At 43.6% G+C, this 22,817-nt stretch overlaps 2 protein-coding genes across 14 annotated transcripts in view; one reads left to right on the forward strand and one right to left on the reverse strand.

The window, feature by feature from the left end:
* Positions 1 to 14,459, reverse strand: part of NDE1 (nudE neurodevelopment protein 1) — a 45,251-nt gene extending 30,792 nt beyond the window's left edge. For 2 of the 10 annotated variants that reach the window (XM_019710368.2, XM_019710377.2), the window contains exons 1-6: positions 14,337 to 14,457; positions 14,000 to 14,085; positions 12,529 to 12,606; positions 7,693 to 7,765; positions 7,371 to 7,529; positions 4,012 to 4,051 (exon numbers count right to left, since the gene is read on the reverse strand). The gene's annotated coding sequence lies outside the window, so the exon portion shown is untranslated. Of the gene's footprint in view, positions 1 to 1,793; positions 1,937 to 4,011; positions 4,052 to 5,646; positions 5,878 to 7,370; positions 7,530 to 7,692; positions 7,766 to 12,528; positions 12,607 to 13,999; positions 14,086 to 14,336 lie in introns of those variants that run through there. The other 8 variants (XM_019710369.2, XM_019710374.2, XM_019710373.2 and 5 more) reach the window with 8 other exon arrangements.
* The window catches only part of MARF1 (meiosis regulator and mRNA stability factor 1), a 32,253-nt gene continuing 15,427 nt past the window's right edge, over positions 5,992 to 22,817 (forward strand). Inside the window, exons 1-13 of one of the 4 annotated variants that reach the window (XM_019710364.2) lie at positions 5,992 to 6,125; positions 9,499 to 9,700; positions 11,770 to 12,456; positions 13,199 to 13,373; positions 14,292 to 14,518; positions 15,764 to 15,881; positions 16,457 to 16,629; positions 18,104 to 18,532; positions 18,737 to 18,894; positions 18,983 to 19,141; positions 20,193 to 20,355; positions 21,056 to 21,234; positions 22,461 to 22,541. In XM_019710364.2, coding sequence (XP_019565923.2) covers positions 9,557 to 9,700; positions 11,770 to 12,456; positions 13,199 to 13,373; positions 14,292 to 14,518; positions 15,764 to 15,881; positions 16,457 to 16,629; positions 18,104 to 18,532; positions 18,737 to 18,894; positions 18,983 to 19,141; positions 20,193 to 20,355; positions 21,056 to 21,234; positions 22,461 to 22,541 — 2,693 coding nt within the window. In that variant the 5' untranslated portion in view covers positions 5,992 to 6,125; positions 9,499 to 9,556. Of the gene's footprint in view, positions 6,126 to 6,701; positions 6,723 to 9,498; positions 9,701 to 10,395; positions 10,541 to 11,769; positions 12,457 to 13,198; positions 13,374 to 14,291; positions 14,519 to 15,763; positions 15,882 to 16,456; positions 16,630 to 18,103; positions 18,533 to 18,736; positions 18,895 to 18,982; positions 19,142 to 20,192; positions 20,356 to 21,055; positions 21,235 to 22,460; positions 22,542 to 22,817 lie in introns of those variants that run through there. The other 3 variants (XM_019710365.2, XM_074322780.1, XM_019710366.2) reach the window with 3 other exon arrangements.

Raw genomic sequence — 22,817 nt, forward strand, 5'->3', positions numbered from 1 at the left:
CTCTTTGCATAAAGGATCTGAAAAGACGTACCAGAACCTGGGTAAAGCAGGCAGTGAGGTGAGAACTCATACCTGATACTATTATATATGTTGATTTTTTACAGTAAGCACATATTACTTTTGAAATTTTAAAATGCTTCAACTTGGACAAAAACATAGAATAACTGTTATTCCAGGATAATTTTATTCTACTGTACCAAGATGCCAGGGACAGAGTTTTTCTTCCTGTGGTTCCCGTCCTCTATCCCTTTCCAAACATTTCTGAACAGCTACTAAGTGCCAGGCACAACTGGGAGTAGATAGAAAGCACCTATATCTATCAGTACTGGCTGTAAACAATACTAGCAGGTGACACCAATGTTCTGTACCCAGGTGCGCTCATATTAGGAAATTACCTTTGTAAGGAAAGGATGTGTAATTTCTCTGGGCTCACGTGTTCTAACGCAAAAGAACACATTGGAAACAAAAATAGCACCTGAATGTGGAATAAGCCAAGTTAAGAAACTGTTCTCCAAAATGGGATAAAACATAATACCAGCCAGAGGCCCCCAAGACTTTAAGGACATAGATCACCTGGATCTAATCCTATGCAAAAGTCACTAAGAGGAAAGATTTCAGTTTCAAAACTGATTGAATACCAGTGTGTGTGCTGGGGGAGGGAGGGAGTGTGTGTGTGTGTGTGTGTGTGTGTGTGTGTATGGGTGTGTTAACAAGCGGCTCTGGGAATCACTGGGATTCAATTCCTCTTCAAAGCACCCTACCCATATCCTAAAATGCCATCTTATCCTAGAACATACAGACAAAACTAATACAGAAAATGATAAATCTCTCCTCAGCACACGCTGCAAAGGCCATTTCTTCAGACCTTAAGTTAAAACGGGCCTTGGTCTAAAAGGCACAACCTGTACAAACCCTGGAGAAAGAAGAAGGAAGCTCTCAGACCCTCAGGAGACACAGAACCTGGACGGACTGGAGGTCATGTATTAATAGCTTCCACCAAATCGGTGTCCAGGGGGTGGCAGGGGTTTCCCATGACCTCAGAGAGGCAGGCAAGCCCAGCCACCGCATTCAAGCTGTAGAATAAGCGTTTTCATCCTTTATCCAATCCGTCCCCAAAGTGCTGTCAGGGGAAATCTGAGCCGTCCTGCAGCAGAGATCTGAGAAAAGCGGAGGGAAGGGGACGGTTCCAAACACGTTCCCGAAGGGAGGGAGGTGCCGGGAGGAAGGAGGTTTTTGGAAAACGGCCTGCACTGAGGGCGAAAGCAGGGTGGGGAAGTGGGCGACGAGGGCCAGGAGGAATGAGGGGGTGATGGGGGCAGCAAGAGGAAAGGGGGTAGCGGGGATTAAGGGGCAGAAAACAGGGCAAGAGAATAGGGGACTCAAGGACAGTCTGGGGTGGGAGGGAATAGGCAGGCAGAGCAGCCTTTCTGCGGGGACTGGGGACGAGGGGGGCAGAAAGACAGAGGAAGTCAAGGAAGGAGGGGAGGGCAGCGCGCGAGAGCAAGTTGGCAAGGACTCAGTGCCGGACGCGAGAAACAAGAATAGGACGGCACGAAGTTAGGAAGGGAGGCTCCAGAGAAGCGGGATTTTCGAGCCCAGCGTCCAGGACCGGCGGAGACCCGGTGGCCGGGAAGAGACGCGCAAGCGAGGGGAGCCGCAGGGTCCCTGTACAGCGACCGCCAAGGGTCCGAAGAGCGCTGCGAGCGCCCGGTCGGGGCAGAAGTTTTCCCCGGGGGGGTGGCGGTCCCTGGGCTGCCCCCACCCCCCGGCGGCGGCTGCAGCTCCGCACTTACCCGGGCTCAGCGGGCGAGGACAAGCGGCGGCGGCAGAAGCTGTGGCGGCCGGGGGCGGCGCGGATCGGACCTCGGGCCGCCGCCCCCGCCCTTAAGCTCGCGGTCTGCGCCGCTCATTGGCTGCCGCACCACGGGACCGCGTCCGCCTCGGCCAATCATCGCCGAGCAGCGCCTTTTGGAAACTTTTTCCAGGGCCAGGGCCGGGCGCGGCCACGCGGCGGCCAGCGGCGGGTGGGAGCCAAGGAGCCTCTGGCTGCCGGGCGGGGGCCTGGCCGGCCTTGGTGGATGCTGGCTGCGCCCGGGACACCCGAGGAACGGGGTTGGACTTGCGGGCCAACGCACTTCAAGAAAATACGACTTCCTCCTTGGCACAGATAGCATTTCCCCCAAATCAGAAAAGACAAAGATCCAGGTCTGCTTAGGCTAAGCCAATGCCCCACGTTCTTCCCACTCCTTTGCAGCCACAATAAAAATTTCAAAATTACTATCTTCTTCAAAGGCCTCAAAACTTAGTGTATAAGAGTTTGGTTTCAAGCCTGGCTTTGAATCCTAGCTCTGCCCCTTTCTAGCTGTGTGATCTTGGGCAAGTTCCTCTCTGTGACTTAGTTTCCTCATTTATAAAAGGGGGTTCGTGGTAGGATTACGCAGAGGAGAAATGAGTTAACTTGGCATTTGTAAAACAGTGCCTGACCCATAGTTAGGTAATTAACGTATTAGTTAAGTGATCATGAGTTTTTAAATTGATTATGTATCAGGCACAACGCTAACTTCTTGACACGGCTTTTCTCATTTAATCCTCACAGCAATCTTAAATGTTCACCAACAATTATTTATTGAGCGTTCATGCTTATAACAAAATAAATGTCACACAAGATGCCTGTCCTCAAAGAGCTTACAGTATTAAGACAGAAACGCACTAAACCAGCAAACAAAAAGTTAAAACGATTTTCAGACTTCAATAAGTGCTATGATAAAAGCAAGGTCCTGTGTTAGAAAGGGGCTGGGGAGGAGTCACTTCAAAGAAAATGGTCAGGGAAGGCCACTCTAGGAGATGACAACAGAGCTGAGACCAAAATGATGAGAACCACAGGAAAGCACTTTTATTGTCCTCATTTGAAAGCGGAGAAAACTAAGGTGTGGGAAGTTTAATGCATTGCCTAAGGTCTTATTTCTTAAATCAGGCTTTAAAGCTGGGTCAGCTTGACTCCTCCACACGTGTTCTTCAGCACTTAACCTTGAGACAAAGGGATCTCAGCTACTCAGGATTTCAACCATACTCAGAATCCCTGCTGCCTCCCTGCCATGATTAAGAATGACTTTTCTCTAATTCTACTTTGACTCTTTGCTAGTTCCTGACGCTCAAAGACGCAAAAGGGAACCACCACCTACATCAACAGGGTTAAGGAAAGTACCCAAATGTCTTTCGGGAAACTTCCATCTGGGTCCCAGGTACTAAACACTAATACATCATTTGTATACTCTTGACATTTTCGCTTTTATGCTTTCTTTCACTCCAGAATTTTATTGACCCTCACCATCCTGTGAGGTTTCTGGACGGGGAATTATCACCCAAGTTTACAGATGAACTGAAGCACGAATTGATGAGGTACCAGTCCTGACTAAATGACACAAGTCATTGAAACTAGTTCGTTTTTCAATTTCATTTTCCATTTGAAAAAGGGGAGAGGACATTGAAATGATTGTCGTTAAAATATTCTTCAGGAATAGGAGTTTAGGTAAATATCACTAGGTAAAACCTTAAAAACGAATGGGAAATTTTGGTACTTTAACACATTAACCTCTGTTTATTCAATTTAGTTTCCTTGTAGCACTCGAGTATGAATGAGCAGAACTTGGTTTCTCTTAAGTCCTTCTTTCATAACTTATCATTTCAAGACATTAAATTTAACCTAACATAGACAGAAGTTAATGGGGGAGAAACTCCTTTAGTGGCAGCCAGGTTAATTTAGGAGCTGAATTGAATGTAAAGTAGCTGCTTAAACAGCACAAAAATCAATCTACATCCTGGTTTCATAAATATGAAGATTATGATTTGGATAAGGAAAAAACTGAAACTTACTCTTACTCTCTGAGAAAAGAGTTTGACCAGCAAAGAAATAGGAATAAGATTAACAGATGCTATGCTTAAGCAAATATATCTTAAAAATGTTAAAGCACTCTTTCATAAAGATCAAATTGTATTTTGATTCATAATTACCTGCTTCCAAGGGCTAGTGTACTCTGCTCAGGCTAGTTTTCTACAAAAAAAAAATAAAATAAAAAATAAAAATTGCATTTCTTTAAAAATTATTTGTAATTTAGACTTTTCGTTTGCTTTCCATTTTGTATGATTGATTCATTTTTATTTACTGCATTTAACCTGTTGAGACCAGGCACAGCTCTGGACTTGAAAGAATGCCAAGCAAACTCAAACAAAACGTGTTTGCTCTTTCTTTATTAATGTTTTGTGGCTAAACCCTCTTTTTTAAAAAGCAATGAAAAAACCCACAATTATTTTGTTTCCTTTTTTATATTTTTAGTTACTGTGGTCTATGTTCAGAGATACTCCACTAGAAAAAAAAAAAGAGAAAGAAAAAAGAAAAACATCCCTAAAGAGAAGCATATTGGTTTGGTACTTTGAAAAAAAAAACAAAACGCAAGAAACCGGGTTGCTTTTCCATCTGTTCTAATTCCCACTTGGAAAATACTCCCCACACACAGATCCAATGAAGATTTACTCAGAAGTAATAAATACCTAAGCAGGCAGATGATGTGTGTGTACTTGTCATCTGCCTACTGGAAACTGTAATTCAATCACAAAGGATTCTTCAGCTGCGTGTTTGAGCTTGCCCTCCACAACACCTCTACAAGGATGTCTATAGGGATGTATTAGCTTCCCCTGAAATTCACCCCACTTACTGCAAATTGCCTAATGAAATTGCCTCACACTGCAGACTTCAGGGGGGAAAAAAGTTCTTTTGCCCATCTCTAGTTGCTGATTCTTTGGCCAAGTGAACCTGTTTCTTGCCAAACTTCAGAAGTAAACTTTTCCATGGTATTCAGATAGCACATCCTAAACTATGTCTAGATTCACAGGTAGCGATATGCTTTGTCTCCTAATTTGCAACAGGAAATCGTGAGCAGCTGGCAATTTCACAAATGATCAGTGTGCCTACGGAGTTAAAAAAAAAAAAATTGTTGTGTGTGTGTTTTTTAATTTTAGGTAAAAGTAGATTGTGAGGCAAAGAAAAACAAAACAAAACAAAACCCAAACGTGGCTTATCTATCCACCTAAAATAAAAGCTGTCCTTGGCTTCACAAGGCTTTTGCAATTATTAAGGTCTCCTTTCTGCTCGCCCAACCTGTCACTAGAAAAGTTGTGTTCTTTAAGGAGCTTTGGAGCAGGGCTTTTAAAAATCAGTTTATCTTACAAAAGACACGAGGACCTCTTAATTGTTGGTGACAACATCCAGCCTCGTCTTAGTTCGCACACTTGATCTTTGCCAGCTGGGTCGTAACCATGCGAGAAACCCTGAGGGCCGGAAGGGCCTGGCGGTCAGCTCAGTTGGCAGTTTTTTTTTTTTCCTCTCCACTCGCCACTAGGTTGCACTAGATTAAGGATGGTGTGGAAAATATGCGTCATTTAATTAAAAAAAAAAAAAAAATCACGTGACAAGATGAATATGTGTGTGTGTGTGTGTGTGTGTGTGTGTGTGAGAGAGAGAGAGAGAGAGAGAGAGACAGAGACAGAGACAGAGACAGAGAGGGGGGGGAGAAAGGCAAAACGATGGTTTTTCATCGAAATCCCGTTTAAGTCGCTTTCCCTCAAAAGATCGAAAGAACTGAATTGTACCAAATCCTGGTTGGCAGGTTTTTCCCCGGGTTCCACCTCACAAGCTCCCGAATTCTCCGCTTTCAGGTTCCTTTCCACTCCACAACTATAAGCCAGGAGGAAGACCTTCTTAAACTTGGGGGTTCTGCCAAAAAAGCCGGGGTCGCCCCCCGGGAAGGTCCCTATTTAGGGGTTTATCGGGAGGGGACTGAGCCTGACGAGGCTGCAGGGCCGCGAGGCCCCGCCCCCCCCGGGTTCCCAGCACGCCCCGCGCGGGGAGGACGCGGCGGCGGGGGAGGGGTGGAGGAAGGGGCGGGGCGAGAGGGAGAGAAGGGCGTCGGTTTTGCGACAGGGGCGGTGCGGTGCGGAAGCGGAAGTTGAGGGTGCGCTTGGCGGCGGCGGCGGGAGCGGCGGAGTCGGGAATCAAAACAAAGGGCCTGGGGGGGCGGGGGGAAGGCGGTGGGGCCGGAATGTGAGCGGAGGTGGAGCTGGCGGCTGAGGTGAGTGTGCTGGCAGCTCTGGGAACTAGCTCTTGAATGGCCCACTGCTCTGGGACCGCCAGGCGGTAGAGGAGACAGTGACCCCCCTTCCTCTGCCTATTGCTGGAGGGGGTAGGGGAGGTTGACCAGCCCTAGGGGAAGGACTGAGGCCAACCAGTCAGGCTCCCACTAAAGGTTCAGGTTGTCTCCCTTTCACGTCCGCTCCAGACTGACTGCTGCGCCGCTGCTGCCCTTTTTGGGAGGTGGGGTGTTTGGCTCGCCGTCCGCACCTGTCTCCCTGCTCCCTGCGGGCCCTCCCGGTGTGGAAAGCAGCCTTTCCAGAGGAGTGTGCACAATTGGAAGGTTAGGAGAGGAAGACGGAGCGCGTGCTTTTGCACCCCCGCTGAGCTTTTTACATCCTCAGTTTCCCAACACGCTACGGTGTAGCGTTTGGTTTGACAGATAGTGTTGAGTTTTCTTAGGGGTTAAGCCACTCCCACTACTAATTGTAACGCGACACCTTGATACCTTTTAAGAGTTTCCCAAGCACCTTTGTGGTATTACCAAGAGCTTTCCGGCTACATTTGTGTCTTTTGGACTTCCCAACATGTTTGAAAGGTAAAAATTGAAACCTAATTTAAATGGTCTTACTAGGTATTTATTGAACTCTTCATTCGTTCAACAATTATTGATAAGTGCCAGGCACTGTGCTAGAGGCAGGGGATACAAAAATGAATAAGAGCGAATGATCCCTGCTGTCATGGAGTTTATATTCAAGTGGGGGAAGCAGATAATAAAAAACAAGCAAATAAACAAGATAATTTAAATAAAAGAGCTGTGAGGTGGGATGTGGTGGGGTAGCCTTTGAGGACTAGATTGGGTGTTAAGAGAAGGCCACTGCTAAAGTTTCTAATTCGATTATCTCTTTTAATCCAAGCAACAGCCCTATAAGGGCGCTACTGTTATTATCAGGCCCATTTTACAGATGGGATCTGAGGTTGGGAGAGTTGTGAGTTATCCAAAGCTGCACAGATAGGAAGCGGCAGAAATGGGGATCAGTAGGCAAGCCAGTCTGACTTCAGAGTCTGCTCTCAACCATTAACTGCTCAAAGACTGAGAGATGATGGCAGAAGTGAGACTTCCACTCAAACCAAACTTGCTTTGGCTACCTAAGTCCCTTAGTGGCATTCCCAGGAATGTTTGGGAAAATTTCCAGGTGCAGGTCACTAACAAGTTAATAGTACATTTATTTGTACTTTCTGTTACCTGTGTTGAGAAATAGTGAAGTCACCTTGGTGTCGTAGAAAGAGGTGGACAGACCTGGTTCTGCCTCTTTTCTAATAGGGTGATTTGGGGCAATTACAAAACTTCTGTTTCCTTCTCTGTAAGATGTGGCCAATTGCTCTCTTGTCTATCTCAGATTTACTGTGGAAAAAAAATTACATAAAATGGATCTCATTGTCTGGTCATTTTCATCATTGTATCCCTGTGCCAAGCATAGGCCTGCCACATAACTGATACTAAGTAAATATTTGCTGAATTTAGAAGTGTTAAGTAACAATGCTTAGTAAACTATATTGTACTCTACCTGTCAGCACACTTTCAGGATTGGCCTTGAAGAGGTTTGCGAGAGCCTGTTGAACATCACAAATTCTCATGATCTAGAAGAGATTGTGGGGAGATATAAGACCTGTATTTAATAGGAAAAACAAGTACCATGATTTATTAACATTGTGGCAGTTAACTCCATCTAAGTATCCCAATTAACTCCTAACTGTATACTCCTATACTAGGTAAACAGCTTTATTCATTCCCTTATCAGCAAATATTTACTTAGTCTCTCCAAAGTAGCCAGGCGCTGTGCTTGGCACAGGCGATACAGTGGTGAAAACAAACAGATGGTGGGCTCCTTTATCTAAGTTTTTTTCCCCCTCAATAATGTTGTGAGAGGGGACAGGAGAAGAATCAGCCACACTTTCCAGAGGAAGAAACCAAAATTTAATGAAGTTTTGTGGCTTCAGCATAAGGGCCAAATAGTAAATATTTTAGGCTTTGTGGGTCATATAAGTCTCTGTTGCAAATACTCATCTCTGTAATTGTAGTGCAAAAACAAGCCACAGACAGTACTTAAAACAAGTGACTGTGGCCATGTCGTGATAAACTATTTATAGACACTGAAATTTGAATTTCATATAATTTTGTGTCATAAAACATTATTTTAATTTTTTTCTAATAATTAAAAAAATGTAAAATACATTCTTAGCTCAAAGGCCATTTAGGTACAAGCAGAGGGCTGGTTTTGCCCACCCCTGCTTTATACAATCTGCTCTTACATATATATTCTTGTATGGTCATCTTGCCCCTCACCTTACTATGTAGACACTAAACCACTTGAAAACAGCATCTCATCAGAGAGATAACTAAAACAAATCCTTTTCTAGAGGCCCAGAGTAAATTTCTGAAACATAAATTGATAACCTCAAGATGGCCACGGTAGGTAAGCGTGGGTGGTTGTTGGAAGACTTGGAAGTGGGATTCGGTTGTCCTTGCCCTTGGCAGGCTGCCTCCATGCCCAATGGCTATTATTGATTTGCTCTGCTCTTACTGTACTGTTTAAGTGTAGTTGCCTCGGAGTAGATACAGTACATCTGGGACTTGAGATTTCTCTGTTAGATTTTTGGTGGTATACCAGACTCCACTGTCATAATAAGTAAATAGAACTTGGTTTGATTTGTTCTGTAACACAATCAAATTCAAAGTCCACAGAGGTCACTTAGTTTGAACCCTCTGTGCTCATTATCAAAGACACTGGGATAAGCTGCTCTTAAACCAATGTCAAAATCTTAACGTAATTGGTAATGAGGACATGTGGTTGTTCTTTGACCAAAATTACATCTTCTCTACTGTTAATACTTTTACTCTCATAAGTAGAGTCTTTAGGGAGAGAGAGTCAATAAGAATTAGGAAAAACTATAGAAAAAGTCAACTCAGGGCTGGAGGAGGTTGGCTCCAGCCATGTGAAGAGGAGCGGTTACACTCAGGGACATGCAGGTGTCCCAAGATTTGGCTACTTCTGTCAAGCATGGCTGTTTATAGAAAGAAATAGGGCTCATCCAGAGTTCCTTTTTATTTGAAGAACAATGGAACATGAGGAATGGAAGATTCTAGTTTTTAAAAAATCCGGTTGATACAGTTAGAGTTCAAACATAAACAGTCAACTAGGTTTACCAAATTTTAGTAACCTATAATATGCTTTGATAGCCATTCTACTTTAGTTCCTTAAGATCTGACTTGTTGGAAGCCATTGCACCATAAATACAGTTGCAGACTCACATTTTAATAGTAAACTTTGTACTTATGTGTATAACTAACGATGAAATCTCTTACTTAACAGGGTGGAAGAATGAAAGACAAGAAAGATGAAAGCATGTTGAACCACTTTGTGTGGCTGTATGATGGAAGGAAACGGAACTGAGAACTCCTGCAGTAGAACACCTGGATGGCTTCAACAAGATAATGACGCTAAGCCATGGCTTTGGAAATTCTCTAATTGCTTTTCGGGTCCTGAGCAGACGTTGCCACTTAGTCCCCAAACGGTAACTATGTGCAAGACTAAGGACCTAGCAAGTTCCTAATGCAAATAGATGAGAGGTCCATTTGGTGCAGGGCGGTCTGTCTCCCTGGAGTGTGCTGAGTTTCCCCTCGTATCCTGCTTATATGACTCCTTATAGCACATTATTGTAACTCCTGATTCAACGAGAGCATCATTTTTTAACTCCTGCACTTCTACTCTCAGTCACAGTAGATGCTTTAAATATTTAATGTTAACATTTTGGGAAGATTTGTTTCTCATTAAAGTCACAGAGTCCAAAGATAAAATCCACATTGTAGAATAAAATCAGAAGAAAATATGAAATAGATTTTCTTTTACAATAGCCTTCTGAGTTTTGACTCATAGTCAAGGAAAAGATTGCTAAGACCTTATCGACAGCCTTTTTCTGTTCACGATGTCTCTTGAATATTTAAATATGGCTCTAACTTCTTCCTTTGTCTTTTCATAGTGATTTTGACTTTTTCTGATTTCATTTCGGGTACAACATTACCACCTTTCCTTTTTTGCTATTGTACTTGGGATTGAAATGAGATTTTATGATGAATTTATATGAAGGCATTAATAATAACATTTAAAAAAATGACTTAAACACCCTGCCTTCTCCAGGTTTTCATTATGTAGTTATCTTTGTTGCATGACATCAGTAACTTGGGTCATTTCAGAAATGTTTTCCTGTAGGGACAGTTGACAACAAGGGTTGGCAGCTCAAGCAGGCCTTCCTGGGATGGCAGATCTGGCCCTCATGGAGTCACATGGTACAGAACTGTGCTCTCACCTGTGCAGCTCCAGCCACTGGATTTTTGTCAGCAGCATCCAGAATTGAGTATGTTCAAAGGGACCAACTCACAATAACCCTTCCCGTAGAAGCCATATCTATGTATATCAGAATGCCAATTCCTCTCCAGCTGGAACTGTAATTACCAGGAGGGCAGAACACACTGCTTGTTAGATGGTCAGTCCATAGCTCTTGCCTCCCTTTTAGGAAATGTCTGAAACTCCAGATTTCTCCCGGGTGAGTGTAGATCACACAGCAAAAGGAATGAAATGCTGGCAGTCAGATGGACCCTCCTATGCTCTGAGGGATGAGCATGTCTCAATCCCTGTATAAGGGCATCCTGTTCATCTGAATAGTGCCTGTCGCCAGCCCATAGAGGCTCTTGATTGCTTGGATCTCCATTCAGTGGCCAGGTACTCTGCTGAAAGCTGTATGTGCATGGTCTCATTTTATCCTCCTAACAACTGTAGGAGGTACATCCTGTTCCCAATTGAAGGATGAGGAAATGGCAGTGTGGGGAGGTTAAGGAACTTACCCAATGTCATACAACTGATGAGTATCACATGCCAACCCAGGCCTTTGACACCAGTGCCATGCTATAAGCTTTATAAATATACTGGCCTCCTGTGTCTATGTTGGAGGCATATAACAAACTATTTTTTTTGTACCTTTTCCCGGATAGTTTTCTAATTACTGTAATTCTTTTCACTGGCTACAGAATAATTATTGGCATTATGACTGTAGGTCATGATATCCCAGGGTTTGCTAAATGCCATCAGCACCACATTTACAGACCTTTCCACAGATGGCTGAACTCATCCCTAATGTTTGGAATCTTGTTCTCTGGAGGACCGTACTGAAACCGCTTGTGATCTGACTGCAGGAACTATTAAGTATTTTCCTCAGAGCACTTTGGTTGTGAGCCATCTTTATTGAATGCTGTTTGTGACTGCGTTATTTTCATACCACTTATGTCGTCTTCAGAAGACACTGGGAGGCAAGGGGAAGTTATCGGAGGGAGTAACTGAGGCATAGGTAGTTAACCAGGTTTGCTGAAGACCTCTCCCCAGGCTCTTAAAATTCAGGGAGAACAGTCTTCATTTCAGTTGTCTGTTTCCATGCTTACCTCCTGCAGACATCCCTGAAGAATGGCTCTGCTTTTAGCTGCCTTTCCATTTTGTTTGGTCATGATCAGGTGGTGTAAACAGGGCTGAACACTGTTTCCACGGTTGAATGCAGTAGGATGTAACCAGAAGTCCCTGGTTTTCTTTTCTCAGAAAGATTACATGGAGAACAAGAAAGTTGCTGTGGAATTAAAGGACGTGCCATCTCCCCTTCATGCTGGCTCTGCGCTTTTTCCAGCAGTCCCACTTCCAGATATTCATTCTCTTCAGCAACCTAAAATACAGCTTTCAGCTGTCCCCAAAGTAAGCTGCTGTGCTCATTGCACTAATGAACCCTCCACTTCACCCATGCATTGTGGCGGTGGCGGTGGCGGTGGTGGAGGAACCGGTAGTTTGATTCACAGGGGCGCACTGTTAGACTCGCAGAGCAGCCGGACAGTCACGTGTCAGGTGGGGTCAGGCTTTGCTTTCCAGTCTGCATCTTCACTCCAGAATACCCCAGCTAGGAACAGTTTGGCCGGCACTGCAAGTGACTTCCCCGGCATGTGTCTAGAAAGTAATCTCTCTTCCTGCCAACACCTGCCCTGCTGTGGAAAGCTCCACTTCCAGTCGTGCCATGGGAACGTGCACAAGCTGCACCCCTTCCCGGCTCTCCAGGGCTGCACCTCCACTGGCTACTTCCCCTGTCCTGACTTCACAAGTGGGGCTCCGGGGCATTTGGACGAGCACGTCTCACAGCCGGAGCTAGTGCCTCACCTATGCACCAAGTCTCTGCACCTAAATGTGGTCCCTCCGGTGTGTTTAAAGGGCTCCCTGTACTGCGAAGACTGTCTAAACAAGGTTGGTATCTTTTTATTTCACATGTTGAGTGCAGCCGAGGTTTGAGAAATGACTTTTTAAAAGCAGATATACCTTGAAAATCCTTTTGGGTGCATGGGGTTGAAGGTCCTCCTGTGATGTAGCTTTCTCCCCATCAGCGTAACTTCTGGTCTTGAAAGAAGCAAACAGTAAAGGGGGAGGGACCATTTAGAAAACTAGGGAGTGATTATTTATGTACTTTATGCTCTTCTGGCCTCTTGTCACAAACCTGTCACTCACACATGCACCTAGTTCGGCAAAGCCTCACGTTCTGTTTTGTCTTGGAAGGCTGGAGCACGACTGTGATTCCTTATAACTAACACACACCCTATACACGGACCTAGTCATGTAATGTCAGTAAATGCATGTTGTCCTTTTGTAATAATTTGGGGAGCTTGAAACTTGGCCTCAATCACACCTGTGTTTAAGTGAAGACTTTAATTCCCTTTATGTAAAGTGTGTCTAGGTCTCCACTGTGGCAGACACGTGCCCCAAAATGTAAAGGGCTGATCACGTGACAGTCTTTCCTGATCATTTCAAGTCAACTTTGAAATGAGTTCATTGATAACTAATAGCTCTGGGAAAGATGATTTGAAAAGACATTTTATCAGAGGTTAGCAGGTGGAAAGGAGAAACACTTAGAATGTGTTTTCAGTTGTATATAACTCTCGGTTCTGAAACGATATATCTGAAACCTGCTTTTTTAAAAAAAATTTTAAAACAGCCGGCAAGAAATAGTATAATCGCTGCTGCTAAAGTCTGGCCAAATATACCACCTCCAAATGCGCAAACTGCACCTGTCACTGTTCCTCTGTGTAACGGCTGCGGAGCCAAAGGATCAGGGAAGGAGACCCCGTTGTCACTGGCGACCGGTCTAGGCAAAGCTGCTTCGAAATTTGGTAAATGACAACATGGTATACAATGTGCATATTTGGATAGTTTTCAATAACTGATACTAACTGCATTTCATAGCCTTTAGAAGATTCCTTGTGGTTCTAAAGCTACTATGTGTATGTAAGTCTCCATTCCCATCACTTAGTAAAAATATTTTTATTTTTATAGACAAGTAAGTCATTTGCCCTTTATGTTGGGCTGAGGCTATTTGAGATCAGAAGCTGTGTGTAGGAAAGTGCAGGGTATGCTAGGAGATCTAAGTGCTGGATGGGACTCAGTGTCAACTTAGGTTCATAATCACACTTATTAATTGTATACTCCCTGGAAGGACTTAGTATTTAGAAAGATTTAATAATGGGTGGTGAAAAACAATATTCAAAAACCTAAGGTCATCCCCCCCCCAAAGTAGTTAATATGATATTTTGTCTTTTGAAACTTTTAAAAAATAAACACTTTTAAAAGATCAAATCAGATGTGAATGCATTAAAAATCATTTAAAATCAAGGACAGCAAGAAGTTCCCCTTTTGTCTCCTCTTCTCTCCTCTTCCACACTGAGTAGGTAGGCAGGCGTGGGCGGAGCATGAAAGGGCCCAGCGTCCAGTCACTTGTGTGTGACATTCGGAGACATACCTGCTCAGCATGAGATGGCTCGCACTTCACTTTACGATGGAGTTACTGTGGGCTTAAAGTAACTTGACCTTTAGATCTGTTCTCTCCTGAAAAATAGGAATACTCACTAGAGAGACTATGGCAACTTGGGGGTTATTTTATTAGGCCAACCAGTGAGGTTGGTATCCTTACAGTTAACATCCATCAATAATTTCATTTTTCTGCCATTAAGAATGACAGGTAGCTACCCATTGTATTTAATATGCCATTTCTTTTTCACTATGTGTAACGGAAAGTGTTAACATTTCTTAAGGGTCACCAGAAGTTGCACTAGCCGGACAGGTGCTGGAAAACTTACCCCCCATTGGAGTTTTTTGGGATATTGAAAACTGCTCTGTTCCCTCTGGCCGCTCAGCAACTGCTGTTGTACAGAGAATCCGTGAGAAGTTTTTCAAAGGCCACAGAGAAGCTGAATTCATCTGTGTGTGTGACATCAGTAAAGAAAACAAAGAAGTTATTCAAGAGCTGAATAATTGTCAGGTGAAAAAAAGAGTTTAAATCTATTATGAAGAATAAACACGTGATTTTTTTTTAAAGAATTCCAATTCCAAATTTGTTCAATAATAGGTATTTGTGCTAAGTTTGCAAATAAAGGAAATAAGCAAAAGATTATTTCTAAAGTACAGTAAGTCCTCACTTAAGGTTGTAAATAGGTTCTCTGACTTTAAGCAAAATGACATACAGTGAAACCAGTTTTACCTAATTGATATAAACAAGAGTTAGGTTCCTACGGCATCTCATTAATGTTATAACAAAATGACATTGAACGAAATGACATTATTCGAAGGCCTGCTATACTAAGAATCATTTAATCATGTCTGATTTTGCAGTCATGCTACTTATTTGTGACTACTACCAAACCAGTATAATGGTTACGTATGTATCATTTCCTTTGATTTTCATAACTGCTCTGTGAACAAGGCTTATATGATTTATTATTTGAAATTTACAAATGAAACTGAGGCCTCCACATGGTTAAGCAGGGCTTTTTTTTTTTTTTTTGATCACAGGGTCAGTAAGTGGATAAACTAAGATTTAAGTTCAGATTGACCCCAAGTATCTTGTCTTCAACTGGAACTAGCATCCAGCTCCTTGGACTCAGACAATTCCACTGATATGCCACAGTGCTGCCTAAATTACGTATTTATGTTCTTCATAAATACTAATAAATCCTGTGTGTGTGTGCGTGTGCACATGCGGTTGAGGCACCTTTCAAAACAAACCTTTCCTTGCTTTGGAGGCTGTTAGATGTGAGCCTGATAGTTTTAACAGGAATAAACACATTTTAGCTCCCAACGGGTAGATGCCTGCCTTTCTCACCCCTTAACCCCAGATCCTGAAAGCCACAGACGATGTATGTAACATAGACAGATAACATCAAAGGCAGCCCCAAATCTTACCTTACGCATATATCAAATCTCTGCCAGTCCCAAATTGTTGGCAAAAACTTTGTGAGGGCTCATTTAACTTCTTGAAATTTCATTTTCTTTTCTCTACCTATTTTCTGAAAGGGGGATGGATGAAGTGCAAAAGCAGAGGACAAAAGATGGAGAACCAAATTTGAAATTAAGGAATTTGGTTGTAATTTTTTTTCTGTTCCTCAGTTGTAGTAATAACACTGAGTTTCTTCCCTCGAGGATGATCTCTTAAGATGTAGGCAGAATGTGTAGTGATGTACTCACCGCAGCCTTTTTGCTCATTTGTCCTTGTTACATGCGAATGCAGGTAACCGTCGCCCACATCAATGCCACTGCCAAGAATGCTGCTGATGACAAACTCCGCCAGAGTCTCCGAAGGTTTGCAAACACACACACCGCTCCCGCCACTGTGGTTCTTGTGTCAAGTAAGTGCGGAAGCTTCTGCTCATTTCAGCTAAACTCGCCATGGGGGAATTGTCCTAGAAGCTAAAACAAAACTTGGTAAAGGGAAATGTGCCCCAAAGAAGCTGACATACATAGGGTGTGTTTGTGCTTATCTCTGAAAACTGTTTAGGAAAAAAATTGGGTCTACATGGATTTCTGTATTTTCTCCTTGGAACTTGAGTAAGGATTCTTGTGGGGCCAATTTATTAAAGAAAATGGAATTTTTTTTGCCTTCACCCTGGGCCCAGTGTTGCTAATTTTATAAATCTGAGTAATTTCCAAAGGTGACATCCCTAAAATATTAATATTTGCTCCCTGTTACTACTGGAAGTAACTAACATGTGTCTTGGGATTCAGTATAAGTGTGTGAAAAAAATTGTCTTACTGTGTTAATTCTTCTGATAATGAAATGAGCTTCTATTGTAAAAAGGGAGGGAAGCAGCTTTGAGTATCACCCAGCCATTCCTTCCTTCTCAGTGGGTGTCAGCAGAGTTGTCTGTCTCTGTCAAGTGTTTCTAATGTTTGGGATGGGGTTGGGCTGTGCCTTTTCTTTCAGCTGATGTCAACTTTGCATTGGAACTTAGTGACCTGAGACACAGGCATGGTTTCCACATAATCTTGGTCCATAAAAACCAGGCCTCAGAAGCTCTCCTGCATCATGCTAATGAGCTGATCAGATTTGAAGAATTCATTTCCGACTTGCCCCCCAGGTTACCACTAAAAATGCCAGTAAGTGGGTTTGCGTTCTTTTCACTGTGTTCTCATGTTTGATTAGGGAGGCAGAAGACAGCCCTTAACAAGGGGGTCTCCAGGCCCAGGGGTGGGGGATGCTGTTTTCTGTAGGACGCTGGCCAGATTTTGAACTAAGACTTAGAAACCTTCAGTTCTTCTCTTACAAATATACAGAAAGTTGATATGTATGAATGTTGCTTTTCTTTTTCAAAATATCACAGAGAATCGACTTTCAGGTTTCCCTCACTAACAGCCACTTGTCAGTGTCTCCAAAACTAGCAATGCTTCATGTTAGATGGATAGAAGTAATGGAATAAGAGTCATCAATCCCTTTGCTTCCAAGTATTGTGGGCAGAGAATATGGTGATAGTTGGTAGCGACTGCTGTGGTTGGAGTCAGACAGGAATTGTACCGTTTGAGGCATTTAATCCTTTCCCTCCAGCAGGCCTCTGAGCCTGTTCTCTGGAGCTGCATGCGCTGCCTTGCAGGTGCCAGTGAGAAGTGGTTGTTGCTGCACCTTGATAGGAGATTGTGCACATCCTTCCAGCAGGGTGAGCGTTTCTGATAGTCTAGATTTGAGGTAAGGATGTTTACTGCCGTGCTGAGCTGTGTCTAAGCTGTTTGGAAGGTATCGGTGTAACTGACAGAAGCAGTAACTGGAATGGGCTGTGGTGTGGATCCAGCAGAAGAGTGGGCAGTGCCCTTCACTAAGTGCAGTCTGAACATAGTTAAGTAACTTGAGAGTTATGGAAGCACCTTAGAGAAATTGTCTCATCCAACAACCTCACTGTAGGGAGGAGGAAGCACAGGAGGAGGAGGTCACACAGCTTGAGCTCAGCAGAGCAGAGACTAGACCCCGGCCCCCAATCCGAGCTCTTGCACTGCTAGTGCTCCTGCATTCCTCAGTGCCCCAAACAAGCCAAGATTAATCACAGGCTAAGGGCGAGCTGCATTTGGGGACAGCAGAGTGTGGCCTGAGGAGTAACAGGCACAGGCCCCATCTCAGTCTTTGGAGCCACCCTCCTAATTCATTTTTGTTGTTATTCATTAGGTTTTTAGTCCTTTGGCTGTAGCTACAGTTCTCCTTTCTGCTTCTGTTTGGCACTCACTTTTCTAATCTAGAAGACCTGTAGGTCAAAGGTCGTATTTTAGGTGAAAGGTTGTCCACTATGGAGATCCTTATTCCTTACGCTTAAAAAACACCCTCCCCAAAACAAACAAACAACAAAAAATGAAGACATTATTCAGAACATTGAATCTCACTAAGCTCATTCCCTAGAGGGATAACTTCAGATATGTTTCTCTTGTCCTATGTTTTTCAGTCTAAATCAGTTCTCTTGTCCCGTCTAAGTCATGATTCCCTCCCCTCCAGGATAGCTGGCTTGTTTGGAGCTCACTCCCTGTTCTTCTGACTTGTAATTGAGCGTGTGCCCTTGTGGTGACCTGTTGTAACCCTTCTCCTCTGTACCAGCAGTGCCACACTCTGCTCTATGTCTATAACCTACCAGCAAATAAAGACGGCAAGAGCGTCAGCAACAGGCTCCGACGCCTGTCTGATAACTGCGGCGGCAAAGTACTGAGCATCGCCGGCTGCAGTGCCGTCCTCCGCTTCGTAAACCAGGACAGTGCAGAGCGGGCTCAGAAGCGAATGGAAAACGAAGATGTCTTTGGGAATAGGATCGTCGTGTCATTTACTCCAAAACATCGAGAGCTCTGTGAAACAAAGAGTTCAAGTGCAGTTACCGAGAAAGCAAAGTCTCCCAAAAAGCTTAAGAATCCAAAATTGTGCCTCATCAGAGATGCAAGTGAACAGCCTGCCAGTGCCAAAGCCATGCCTGGAAAAGGGGCGCAGGCAAATTCTGGATCTGCTATAAAAATCACAAATGTGAAAAGTTTGCAGGTAATTTTGATGTACCTCTTGCTTTCTGAAGTTCCTGGTAGGTTTGGTTTCTTTGGCCCTGTGTTCTGTATGCCTTCTTGCTTTTGGTGTGTCCTCTCTTTACTTCTGTTTTTGATGGTACTCAAAGTCAAGTGATTCCTGTACAGGGTCTAACACACCTTGGGTACTTAAATTTTAAACTCCACTGTGCTTGTCCCTTTTAAGGAGCTGTGCCGCATGGAGCCAAAGACTGGCACGAGGAACAGCGAGCCCCAGCAGGGTAACCCGAGGCTGGTGGCACCTCCTCATAGAAACTCGAGTGCTATAGCACCCACACCGAAAAACTCCGGGATGGCAGACTCCGTTTACAAAACCAATCTGAAGTAGGTTGGATTACTCGTTCTCATAGTTGCTTCTCCAATGTGAGGGAAAGCAAATGACCTTTTTCCCCTTTGGTTTTCCCTCCATTAGAAAAGAGAACCTCAGTGCCCGAAGTGTTACCAGTTCTCCTGTGGAGAAAAAAGACAAAGAGGGGACTCTGTTCCAAGTGAGTTGCCCATCTGCTTTTAGCAAGTTGGTTGCATCAAGGCAGGTTGGTCCTCTGCTCACATCTCCGTCTTGGTCGTCTCGGTAAGTCCAGCTTCGTGATCCATGGGGTGGTTACGTGCAACAGAAAGGATGACGTTTGCTTAGAGGGATTCAAGCAATACAGAAACACATAAAGTAAAAGAGCAGTCCTTCACCCCTCCCCTGCCAGCCCCCTTTCCTCAGGTAATCTTACCTGACGTTTGCAGGCAGTGCTTCTCACCATCTCCCTCTCCTCCACATGGGCATCGGGAAGCAGAGGCCAGAGAGGAGCTTGTCCTCGACTTCCTGGCCAACGATGGGAGGCACGTTAAGATGTCCTCACCGTTTCCTTCGCTTCATCGTGTTGAGGAAAAGGCCCAAACTGGACATGCACTGGTTATTCGTAATCATAGGATACTTACAGGAAGCTGTTTTTACAGAAGTAAGGGTCTCTGTAAACCACTGTAATGACACTTACCTGATCTGAGCTTTCTAAACTCACCCCGAGTAGTTTTTCTGGAATTACCAGTAGTAATCTGGAGGCTTGGAAGACAGAAGGAGCCATGAGGCCATTTTGCATCCTGTGAGCTCCTCCTGGCAGTGTATTCTACTGAGTTGCTGAAGACTCACTATAGGAAGTGACTTTGCTCCTGTAAAATTCCATGTGAAAATTCACACCGAACCTTTCCTTGTGTGGAGAAGGACTGCGATAGTGAGCAGGAGGACCTAGCTTTTTCACAGGCGGGGGAGGTTACCTGACTTGCATTGGAATACAAGCTAATGCCCTAACAATAAACGCCCAAAGTAGAAAATAAACTCATCGGGTCTCTCTCTAATTTCTGCCTTTAGCTTTAAGTAATCCAGTGAAAGAATATTTGACACTACATAATTGCATGGCCATTTATATGGTATCAACAGATACGTAATACTTTTGACAATACATCTAAATCAGTATATGTTTCAGATAAAAACATTTAAACAGATTGTATTGTGGCAAGGTCTATGTATAGCTTCAAACAAAGCCTAAATGATATAAACTAAATAAACAGAATGATATCTAAACAAATAATATGTATGTTTTAAGCAGGAATATGTCTCCGAATCTTTTAAACAGAGCCTCCCCACTTGCTTTCAACGTTGCAACTTCGAGCATCGGTGCCGACGGCCCAGACCCGTTTGCAAATGGTGCTGACATCCAGGTCAGCAACATAGACTACAGGTTATCCCGGAAGGAGCTGCAGCAGCTCATGCAGGAAGCGTTTTCCAGGCACGGCAAGGTAAGCTTTTCTTGTTCTGGCCTTTGTTTTACCCTTTGCTAACATTTCAAAGCGAGAGGACTTAGTTCCGCACACATAGCCACTGCCAGAAGGTAAGTGTCACTGAACGAGTGTAAGCTCTCTCCTTTTTCCTTTGTCTGCTCGTGGTGGGGCCACACATCCAGTGTTGAGCACACAGCCCCAGAAAGCGGGAAACCTACCAGAGAAGCACTGTGGTCGTGGGCACAGATTTAAATGGCACCTTGGGATGTAAAATATTGATAGGTTTTAGTTAACTCTGGCTGCTCAGATCTGGAAATCAGCTTATAAAATAATGTTGGCTGTTTTTCCTAACATCTTACTATATCTGATTCAGTTTTTAGGTGCAGTTTGCTAAAAAAATATGCACCTTTTCCAGTTTCTTAAAATGGTTATGCCCCAGGTTCTTGCAGGGTCTGGAGAAGACCCCAAAGACCCCTCTGAGCCTGCATCAGAGAGCTGTGTGTTCCAGAGCACATAGGCAAGCCAGGCCAGTGTCCTGTCCCTGAAGGTCACCCATCCTAGGTTGGTCACTCAGGATCTGGTCGGCAGAAGGGCAGAGTTCAGACAAGTTCCCTCACTTCACTGAAGTCCACGAATATGTCCCTCAGTGGCTCACCTTCTGCTTTGAGATGACAAGGTTCGGGGAGAAAGCATTCCGTTTTCCTTTTCGCTGCTGTAGGTGAAGAGCATTGAGCTCAGCCCCCATACGGATTATCAGCTCAAGGCTGTTGTGCAGATGGAAACCTTACAAGAAGCAATCAGTGCGGTGAACAGCCTCCACAGATACAAAATTGGCAGCAAGAAGATCCTGGTCTCACTTGCCACAGGAGCTGCTAATAAATCACTCTCTTTACTGAGGTAAAAAACAAATAAACAAGCAAACCATTTGTTTCAGGAAATAACATTTTGGACCTGAAACAATTTTGTAACTAATCAAAATAGATTTTGTCACATTCCCTATCCTCTTGTGATGATTTCATATGCAATAATGCTTCTTCTGAATTGACAGAAATAAGCTATAAGTTAGAAATAAACTAGGTAGAAGAATTGGACTCTTGTTCAAGTCATTAATCGAAGGTGAAGTACAGCCTAAACTTGGCAGGCACTTAGTGAAATAATACGCCACTTACTCAGGCAGCTTCTAAAAATAGTAGACCTCGAGAATAAAAGTTTATGAGCCTGGGAAGTCTGGAATATTACCTTCAAATCTTAGTAGAAGGTGGATTGGTCTAGAAAGGGTGGCTTCACAAAACTCCACACTCTTAATTACACATATATCCATAATGTCAAAGACACCCTGCCCTGTAAATCTCATTGTGACTGTATCAATCTTAGGGATCTGGTGATGGTTTTATTCAGAATAAGCTTTGGCTCTTTTTTGGCTCTTCCTGTTGTGGGGGAACTAGTGTAACAAGACTCACTCCTGAATATCTGTTTGGATTCTCAAAAATCTTCTCTCTGATGTGTACTTCACCATTTTTTAAAATTGTGTTTCTTTCCCATAGAATAAAAATAATTCTTAATGAAGAAAATTTGGAAAGTTCAAAAGCAAAAGAAGCTAAAGGGGGGGGGGGGAATCACCTGTGATCCTATGGCTCAAAGCCAATCACTCTGAACAGTTTGGCTTTTTGTTTTCCCTTTGAGTGTTTTTTGGTGCCTTTTTGTTTTTTAAAACCATAGTTGAGAAGATACCGCATTCAATTTTGTATCCTCGACAGAAATTCCATTCCCATATTTCTGACATATGAACCACAGTGTGGCAGGAGACATTCCAGCTCTTCTGCCTTTTGCTCAGAATTAGCATGTGTTTGTCTTCCTGAGTAGTGCGTCTTTCTGACACACAGGCGCAGAAAGCCCTACGCTTGACTCGGAGAAAAATCCCAGTGTGTGACTTCATATTCTTCAATTGCCTCGTCCCTAAAGTCCTTTCTTTAAATTTTTCCAGAAAATAAATTCTGATGTGTCAGAAGCTGATAAATTTATTTTGCATGTACATTGTGTTAATTGTATGTACTCTGTTTTTAAACTACAACTTGCCTTCCAACAGCACTTGCTCTGTGGTTGATTAAAATTTTGTGTTACAGTGCCGAAACAATGTCTGTTCTTCAGGACGCTCCCGCCTGTTGTCTGCCTCTTTTTAAATTTACAGATATCTATGAAAAAAAGTAAGTTAAGTTTATTATTTTCATTGATCCATCGTTACTGAGTGGTGACTTCCCGAATTCCAATACTGCTTGGTGACTGGCATAAGACTGCAGTAGCAGCCCTTAAGGAGCTTCCAGCCTGGTGGAGGAAAGGAAACAAAGACAGGGTGTTCCAATTTAAACTTCGATTTGAGTACACATTTGAACAACTTACTTCGTCTTTAGCAAATTGAGACCTCAGTCCCCAAAACTGTACTTACCTTCTTCTCTGACTGACTAGTTTTGTTATTTGAGTGA

Source organism: Rhinolophus sinicus, linkage group LG18 (genome assembly GCF_036562045.2).
Source record: "Rhinolophus sinicus isolate RSC01 linkage group LG18, ASM3656204v1, whole genome shotgun sequence".
NCBI lineage: Eukaryota > Metazoa > Chordata > Mammalia > Chiroptera > Rhinolophidae > Rhinolophus > Rhinolophus sinicus.